This window comes from Microtus ochrogaster, chromosome 1 (genome assembly GCF_000317375.1).
Source record: "Microtus ochrogaster isolate Prairie Vole_2 chromosome 1, MicOch1.0, whole genome shotgun sequence".
Classification (NCBI taxonomy): Eukaryota; Metazoa; Chordata; class Mammalia; order Rodentia; family Cricetidae; genus Microtus; species Microtus ochrogaster.
This window is the reverse complement of record NC_022009.1, coordinates 81289361-81298423: the sequence shown is the minus strand read 5'-3', so window position 1 is coordinate 81298423 and position 9063 is coordinate 81289361. Positions and strand designations below refer to the sequence as shown.

Here is a 9063-nt window from a genome sequence, read left to right as displayed (position 1 = left end):
GGAATGATGGGAGTCTTTTAAAATTTTGAATTCCACCCCCAGCCACACACCTCTTCGACAAGGCCACGCCTCCTATTCCATCCCAAACACTTCCACCAACTGAGAACCCAATAGCATCTGGCCTGGAAATATGTGTGTAGCAAGAGATGTAAATGCACGCAAGCTTTCTCAGTGGGAATGTTCTGTTACCTCAGAAGAAGTCCGAAATCACTTTGTTTTTAGAATGGCAGACAGGAAGAGAGGAACTAAATATTCTGCAATGCAAAGCGCATGGGAATTAGATCTGCATATATACATAAAACAATGTTAGTGGAAGAATAGTCGAAAATATCAGTTGATTACAGTTTTGTTAATACAGCTGTGGACATTCGCAGAGACAAATTTTGAGGGACAGGATCCTTCTCTCTAACATTGCTTAGGTCTGTTAAATATTTTCATAGTGAATGAAGAATACAATGTCCCACCAACCCTTTCCAAGCAGGGCAAGTGGAAATGGAATCATGATGGGGGCCTAGCTAAGGTCAAGGCCCCTGACCAAAACATATAGGAAGCTTTGCCCATAGAAGGCTACACGTGCGTCACTTTGGGGTGTGTGTGTGTGTGTGTGTGTGCGTGTGTGTGTGTGTGTGTGTGTGTGTGCGCGCACACGCGCACAAATGCAAGACTTGCTATCTTTGGTCACAACCCTCATCTCTGCACCCAAAGATACAGCTGTGTCAGGCTTCTATAGGCAGGTCTTCACATGCTAGAGACCCACAGATTGATGCCAGTGAAGGTCTTCCTGCCAGTGTGTTCATCCTGCCCTGCCTAGAACACATTCCACACATGTTCAAAAGTGTGCTCGCAGATCGCCAATACCATGCAACCCTGAGTTCAGGTTCTGCCTTTTTCCACGCTTCTGTAGCTTTTCTCACCTGCCCCCATAGGAGTAAGCTCAGAGGACTGAAAAGCTGGCTTCGCATGGGCTACCATTGCCTACTTACTTCATTGATTATTCATCAGGTTTTGACAAATATCTCTTATGTGCAACTTGTTCTTTCAAATGGATATTTAAGGATTTCTGGGGCCAGAGATGCAGCTTGCCTAGCAGGTACGAAGTCCTGAGTGTAATTCCCAGCACCCTGTACGCTAGGTGTTGTGGCTTAGGTCTGTAATTTCAGCACTTGGAAGGTCTAGGTGGAAGATCAGGAATCAAGGTCAGTGCAGCCACAAGTACCTGGTGAATCGAGGCTATGAGACACAGTCGCAACAAACCAGAAAGGGGAGGGGGCTTGTGGAGGAAGAAAAACATAAAACTAGGAAAAATCATTGATTTAATGTTTATACCAGTTTAACGGTATGATATATGAGCCAAGACCATGACCACAACTTCTCTCCGAAGGTGATTTCAGAATCGCCAGTCTTCCCACTCTTGTATATTAATGACAGTTTCTTGTGGTTCATCTCTGCTTACTTCTCTCATTTTTTAGACTTCAATTTTTAATTAATTTTTTTTAGATTGTACAAAGTGCAATGAGTATCATACAGCGTTTTTCATGAATGTGTGTGTTTATTTATTTTTTTATTTACATGTTGATTTTTTTTGAGACAGGATTTCTTTGTGTAGCTATGGTTGTTCTGGAACTAGCTTTGTAGACCAGGCTGGCCTCGAGCTAACTCTGTAGACCAGGCTGGGCTCAAACTCACAGATCTGCCTGCCTCTGCCACCCGAGTGCTGGGGTCAAGCATGTGTCCTACCATGGCCGGCCACGCGTGTGTGTCTTTATACGTTGTTCCTAATTAATTTCCTCACCCACTACTTCAACCGTTTCTAACCACTAATTTAGAAAAATTAGAATTTTGTCACTCAGTCACCAAAGGCTAATAAATGACATTTCTGTATACCCCAGTCCTCACCAGCTTTGAACAAGTCAGTGAGTGAAGACTAGAGAAAAATAGGAAAGATCTGTGATAGAAATAAAAAATCTTATTTTCGAATAAAAATCCTGTGTTAAAAAAAAAGAAAGAAAGAAAGAAATTGCTCAAAAAAAGGACTTGAAGGGGGCTCAGTTCTGGTCCCACCATGGCCTCAAACCAAGTCCTCCCCGTGAGCCTCCCAGATGGGACTAGTCCACTCGTATTGCCTACTTCTAACCTTTAGTATTACGTAAGTGTGTGGAGAACCTTCATGGTCTCCAGCCTTGTTCACAGTACACACCGTTTCCTTCCTGAGAAGTAGTTGGGCCCATGGCCAAGGCCCTATTCCTCTCTGACTCTCCTACAGCCAGTCAGCTGTGGGGGTGTGGACATGCCTGGCTGCGTCCTGCCTGTCACAGAGGGGTTTTACAGGCCAGTCCGTTTTACAGAGAGCGAGTTCTTCCAAGGACGAGCCTATCCACGCGAGGTATTTCAATACGCAGTCTGTTATTATTGCTGTGGCATCCAGGAATCAGGAAAGACGAGGAACGGATCTTAGTGTACACTGTATTCAAACTCAAGGAGCGGAAAGAGGCCTGAGAACTGTCTAGGGGACCCCACTTCATTTAGAGGTGAAGACATGGACACTGAGAGTGAGCATGGCAGTGAACACACCCAAACCCACCACAAGGGTCTCAGTCAGGACCCAAGGTGTGCTGGTTCCCAGCCCTGCATCTTCACAACCTTCAGTGTGTGGCTACAGAGAATAAGGCATATGTGCAGCAGGGTTTGCTCTGGGCCAGTGCAGGACAATGACCCCACGGAATCATTCTGTAGAGGTTGAGTGTAAGCGCTGTGCAGATGCAAATGCCCAAACAAGATTATCCTCAAAAACTGCAGCCCCTGACTCCAAATGGTCAACTTTGAGAGACCCTGAGAGCCCACTGGCGTGAGAGGTGGTGGAGGAACCCTGAGACAGGTCTTGGCTGGACAGAGGGTGCTGTGATCCACCACATTTCCCTTCTTCCCACCTTTGCCGAAGCCGTGCAGGCTAACAGATTTGTGAGCTCGGGTTCTTCCCTCCAGGACTTTTATTGCCAATTCGTTTAATTCTTCAGCAAAGATTAATCAACTAATTACCCAAATTAAGGCGCAGGAGGGCCAGAGGGGACTCAGGATTTCAGGAACAACTTGTGTGAGTTTGAGATTTCTTTCCCGGAACTGTGTACAAAGCTGTCAGGGACGTGGAAAAGCACTTTTCCAGAGATGCTTACTTTGATCCAACCTGTTACAGCTGCGTCTCAGAATCCAGCTTCTTGCATCTGTCCTGCTCAGGGTCTGCTTCCTGTCTGTCTCTGCTCCGACCTTTAGAATTTCCTGTAGAACCGCAGGAAGCTCCCAAACCCATGCACTGCTACTGTGGGTTCTGCGTCAGGCCTTTGTGTCCTTCTGTGTGTTGTGTTCTCAAACTTCTGTGAGCTTAAAGAGGCTACCCCTGGGATGTGTCCACAGACTCTGCCTACAGTCCCAGGAAGAGGCAGATACTGAGTCTCTCCTGGCCCTCAAAGGCTCTCAGATTCACCCTTCCTACACTGTCACCACCGACCTCCATACTGCTCCTGTCCTGGGGAATTCATCCTAACAGTTTTGCCCTGGAGATCCGGGTTGCTGTCAGGGGATCACGTTGGTTTTGCGGTTGATCAGGTAACACCTGCTACTCCCGTGGAAGCGGTTTTGCGGACGGATAGAAATACCTCCCGTGAGAACCCCAGGGTTAGCTTAGCATGCCATCTGATACAGAAGTCCGACTGTAGTCATCGTTAGTTGGCATTGACGCCAACATTGGAGCAAATGTCAGAGGCGGTGGAGCTGCTAACCCTGCCAGGAGAGGCCTGTTCTATGCCTGCTGCGTCCACGAGTGTGTGTGACCGTGGGATTCACTGGCCCCAGATTCTGTGCTGAATTCTGTTCTTTCTCCCCCTCCCGCAGAGAGAAGACACAGTTCAATGTGCAGGCCTTCTCCCTCTCCGGCGTCTCCAGCCTCCAATGCCCGGACATCATTAGCACAGGCAAAGACAAAAGCCTGTCTCAGCGGCCATAACGCTGTCAGCAGCACCTCTAAGCCATTTAAAACGCCCAAAGACAATCTACTTACCTCCAGCAGCAAACAGCACACAGTCTTCTCTGCAAAGGGGCCAAGGGATAAACCATGGTGAGTCTGGGTGTCGGGTGCCGAGACTGTCTGGCCCACGCTCTGGGCCCTGGGGACCGAGGAAGGAACTCAGAACGGTGACGTGCAGAAGCTAACGACTAGACTGTAGTAACTAGAGAGGGAGCATGGGACCTTGAAAGTGTTGTCTGCCTGGACAGAGGAATATTTGTACATTTGAGAGCTGAACTGTACTGTGTCTAAGGCAAAGGAAAGAGGGAAAGATTCCTCAGTTACATGGTTGCCTCTCAATTTTCTGCCCCAGTGAAGAGAACCGCCGGTGTAAACCGCCTATGCACAGGCTGTCATGGGGAAAGAGGGAGGCTGTGATGGTGCCCCAGCCCTGGAAGCAGAATCCCCACCCCTACAGGGCCTCTGTCCCCAGCCCCCCAAGGACAGTGCGAATCTTAGAAAGGGAGGAGTAGGGGAAAGGAAAAATAAAGGGAAAATCATGCTTCTGATGGGGAGCCTTTACCAAAAAGCCACGAAAGGTTCCCCCTGGACTAGACAAATTGGAAACCGTCCTGAAAATATGAAGGATGGACACAGAACCCTTGGCCTGGCTTGTCACAGGGCCGTCCACTTTATCTTTATCCTGAAGACGGAGAAGGGACAAGTGTCTCATTTATATATTTATATATTTAAAGAGAAACAGTGTTGGTTAATTAACGGTAGTTAATTGCACTTAACGTCCTACCCAGCAAAGCTGTGGAACACAGTCATCCATCAATCAGGTGGTGGCTGTGCGCTGGAAATTTTGAAACTTGTAAGGAGCTAATTATGCCACCTCAGTGAAGGAGCCTCAGGTGATGGGGGAGGGGAGGATGGAAAGGGGGCGTGGCTGCACGCTGCCCTGCCTCGTGAACTGGCTGTGTTCTTTGTGGGCTGCTGGAGGGAGCCAGCGAGCGTAGATCTGTCCTGGGTAGGGTACAGTTGCTTAGGAGAGACCTGGTCTGAGAGTGACAGTTGGTGACCTCTGATCAGCTTGTGGCAGTGTCCCCCTCCCCGTCCCTCCTCCCAGTGCCCCCAGAGAGCAGTGGACTCCTCTGCTGAGAGTGACCTTGAGTGTCCTTTCAACGTCTGGTGCCTCCGTTTCTGGTACTGTAGCGTGAGTTTAGTTATAGACTAGCTCTGCCCCGTGGGGGTGCTGTGAGGACCCAGTGAGCGTCTTTGTACACAGCAGCAAATACAATGTCTGGGCCACTGTCAGTGTTATTTCATTCCTGCCAAAGTCTCCTCAGCTGGGATTAAGATTGTGGAGTTCATCCAGCTGCAGAATCGGAGAAATGGCTCTTCAGAGACAGGCACGGCAGTGTACGTGTCTGATCCCAGCATTTGTGGGCCAAGGCTAGAGGACTATTGGCGGGGGGGATGTTCAGGGGCTAGCCTAGATTATGTAGTGAGACCCTATTGGCGGGGGGATGTTCAGGGGCTAGCCTAGATTATGTAGTGAGACCCTATGGAAAAAAACAAAAAGACAAAGATCCAAGGGAAACATGAAAATGGTAAAATAATTTATTCGGGCTGAGGGGGTGTTGCTTGGTTGTAAAGCATTTACCTAGCATGAGTGGGGTCCCCAGCACTGCAGAAGCAAATAGAGAAGAGTTTCTGAGTCTGGGAATGACCTACGGACAAACGTAAGGAAGGCAAGGATCCCCACCCCCTCCGTGGGATAAGTGAGCCCACCTTTCGAAGGGGCCGCTGAGACTGCTGAGTTAGCTCAGTTTCCCTGTCCAGCATAGTTGACCCTCTCAACACACCGGGACCTGCCATGCCATGGCATTAGGCACCTTTAGCTAGGGGCAGGAAGTGGCAGCAAGAGTGTGCGCCATAGAGTTGCTACACTAGCTTGCGCAGCATGAGCTGTGTGGTTCAATAATGGCCGTCCTACACCCTGGAGAGGCTGCAAATCCAGCAGTCCCAGCCTTGCACCGGAGGCCTGGGGAATTCACGGAGAGAGCCACCAGTCTTCAGGAGATGTGGGAAGGCGGGAGAAACTGGATTCCCATGTTGGTGGAAGATGACAGCCATAGTTGACAGGGGCAGAGAAGACACACCCACCAGCAGGGGGCAAAGGTGAGCGGGTGGAAAACAGCAGGTAATGAGCGACCTTGCCAGGTATGGCCTGGAAGGAACCCAGCCCTGAACTAGAGGCAAGAAAAGTGAGTTCGAAGCCAGGCTCTACCCTGGACTTGCTGTGTGTCCTCAAGGAAGTCACTTGGCATCCCTGTGTCTCATTTGAAGCCCGATTTCTAAATCACAGCCCTCTCAAGCTCCCCATTGCGTGCTAAGTCTGAGTGAGCTCAAAACAGGCAGTAACTCACTGAGGCTTCTCCCAGCCCCCTAAGTAGGTGTATTAAATGCACGTTGGGACTAGAGAGATGGCTCAGCAGCTAAAAGCACTGGTTGCTTTCCAAAAGAGCCAACTTTAATTCCCAGCAACCACGTGTCAGCTAACAATCAGCGGATCTGATGCCCTCTCCTGGCTTCTGCGGGCACGAGGCCCACACATGGTACACAGACATACACACAGGAAAAACAACACCCACATAAGGTAAAATTTAAACATGTATGATGGCTTTCAAAACTTTTTCTTACATAGCAGCTGAAAGTTGCATTACCCCTGGTAAGCTGAGGAATGGCTGAGGAGTGGCTTCATCTGGTGGCCTCTTTTGAGTCCTCAGCCTGGCTTGGATGCCCTTCTCCTCTTCTGTTCATATTTAGCATTGGGTCCTGAAGGCTACAGCATACAGTTGTCCAGGTTGTGAACTGCATCAGCATTGCTAGGGGTGAAGATTGTCAGTCTATTGGGACCCTGAACTGCAGGCCTTTGTTCCCAGCTTGCATAAAGCTCTATATGTAACATTAGTGGGACCTGTGCACCCCCAGTTCTTCTTATGGTGGCCACATAGTTATTATTCTAGGTGCCCATTAAATATTGAGTAAAGACAGAGGCATGTTCTAGTGCCAGGGGAAGAGAGAGCGGAGGGGGGGGGGGACCGGGGTAATAGATAGTAATGGGTCATCAGAATTGAAAGAGGGAGTTTGGGTCCAGCTTACAGAGGGTCTCTGTGTCGGTGGTAGGGGTCACTCTTAATTTAGTAGGCAATAAGGAAGTTGAGAAATTCTGAGAAGGGTGTGGTTTAGAATCACAAACTTCACCAACTGTTTAGCCTTGAAAATGAGATCATACATGCTGAGTGACTAGCTCAAAGTCACACACACGACCTGTGCAGAGTCTGGCTTTGAACTTGCTTTTCTTTCTGGAGAGCTGAGTTCAGATTCCCCTCATCCACATAAGAAAAGGGTGGTAGCAGGGGCCTGGGGATGACTCTGTTGTAAAAGGCCTGACCCACAAACACGAGGACCTAAGTTCACATTCCCAGAGCTTACATACAAGTCAGGGACAGCAGTGTGTTTCTGGCGACGGGCTGACGGGATGGACAGGCAAACTCCTGAAACCCGCTGACCAGCCAATCTACTCAAACCAATGAGCGTCTGTTTCTCTAAGAAGCCCATCTCAAAAATTACATTGGAAGTCAGTCAAGGAAGACACTCAGCTCTGCCCTCTGTGTCTGTGTACACTTGCAAACACATGTACACATTCACACAAACACACAAACATACCACACACATGCACACATACACAAGAAAAAAAAATGACCTCAGATCATGTCAACCAATTTAATTTGGGCAAAGTCTCTAAAAGAAGGAGCCTACTTTATGTATGGTCAGTGGTGGGGGTCTGATTTGTTGCAGCAGCCCCGTGCCCAGCCCCCTAAGGGAATAGTGTACCACATATGCATAGCCCTGGGAATGCTCCAAATTCCAAGTTTGGTTTCTGGGCTGGCGGTGCAGCTCCATGGTAGAGCTGCCTCCCATGCGTAGGGGCCTGGGTGGAGCAGACCATGTAGAGATGACCTGGAGAAGGAAAAGAATAGCCTTCAGTTGCATAGTCTCCCTAGCAGCATCAAGGAAGACTAGAGGAGCATTCTCGAAGCATTGAGAAAAGTGAGGGTATTTTTACACAGTCCAGGTGAGGTATGGAGAGGGCCTAGACTCCAGGAAGGGGTGGTGGCACCCTGAAGGCTTAGCATGGGTGCCTTTGAAGAGGTCTGAGACATACCTGCAAAGAAGTATCATCCTGGGGTTCAGGAGAGAGGTCGGGGCAGAACAGAAGTTGAGATTCGTTCTTGTAGACAGGACATTGACATCATGGTATAGATGGGACCTCCCGGAAAGGAGTGTGGCTTGAGAAGAACAGAGGGCAAAGGCGGGCCCTTTAGAATGGGACAGGAAGAGGAGCCCTGGGAACAGGGGCTGCTAATCCTGCTGTTCCTTCTCTGCATCCAGCACCCTTCCCCATCTTCCTGGTCCAAATTGTCACCATTCTTAATGCCCCATTTCACTGGTCACCTTGTTCTCAGTTCTTTCTCATTTACTCCCTCCTGGCCAACAACCTGATACCCTGGCACCCTGCTCTCGGCCTGTGGCATCTCGTTTTTGCCTGTGATGTCCTCTCCCCACGATGCTCTCTGTGTCGGTTCCACAATACATTCTGCTTCCTTTATTCCTCCTGCTCAGGGGTGGCACGGTGTCCCCAGCATGGTGTCCCCAGCACGGGGTGTCCCCAGCATGGTGTCCCCAGCACGGGGTGTCCCCAGCATGATGTCCCCAGCACGGGGTGTCCCCAGCACAGTGGCTCCTTGGCAGTTGTGCAATCCAGGAACTGCCATCACTAGCACTTGTTGAACTGAATGTCAGACAGAACCAAAGAGGTCTGTTGAAGGGGACGGTATGAGCTCCTGGAGGCAGTAGCCTTCTGTATAAAGCATCTGGACTAGCAGTGTCCAGTGTAAAAACCGTGTGTGTCCACACGTCCCACTCTAAACTCACAGCCACCTTGAAAAAAGCGAAAAGCAACATGGAATTAATTTTCAGCAGTATATTTTCTTTAA

General features: G+C 49.3%; 1 protein-coding gene across 2 annotated transcripts in view; it reads left to right on the top strand.

Moving 5' to 3' along the window:
• The window catches only part of Atxn7l1 (ataxin 7 like 1), a 205911-nt gene that overhangs the window by 157695 nt on the left and 39153 nt on the right, over positions 1-9063 (top strand). For both annotated transcript variants that reach the window (XM_005343865.3, XM_013347967.2), the window contains exon 4: positions 3886-4108. In XM_005343865.3, the coding sequence (XP_005343922.1) occupies positions 3886-4108 (223 nt within the window). The remainder of the gene's footprint in view (positions 1-3885; positions 4109-9063) is intronic.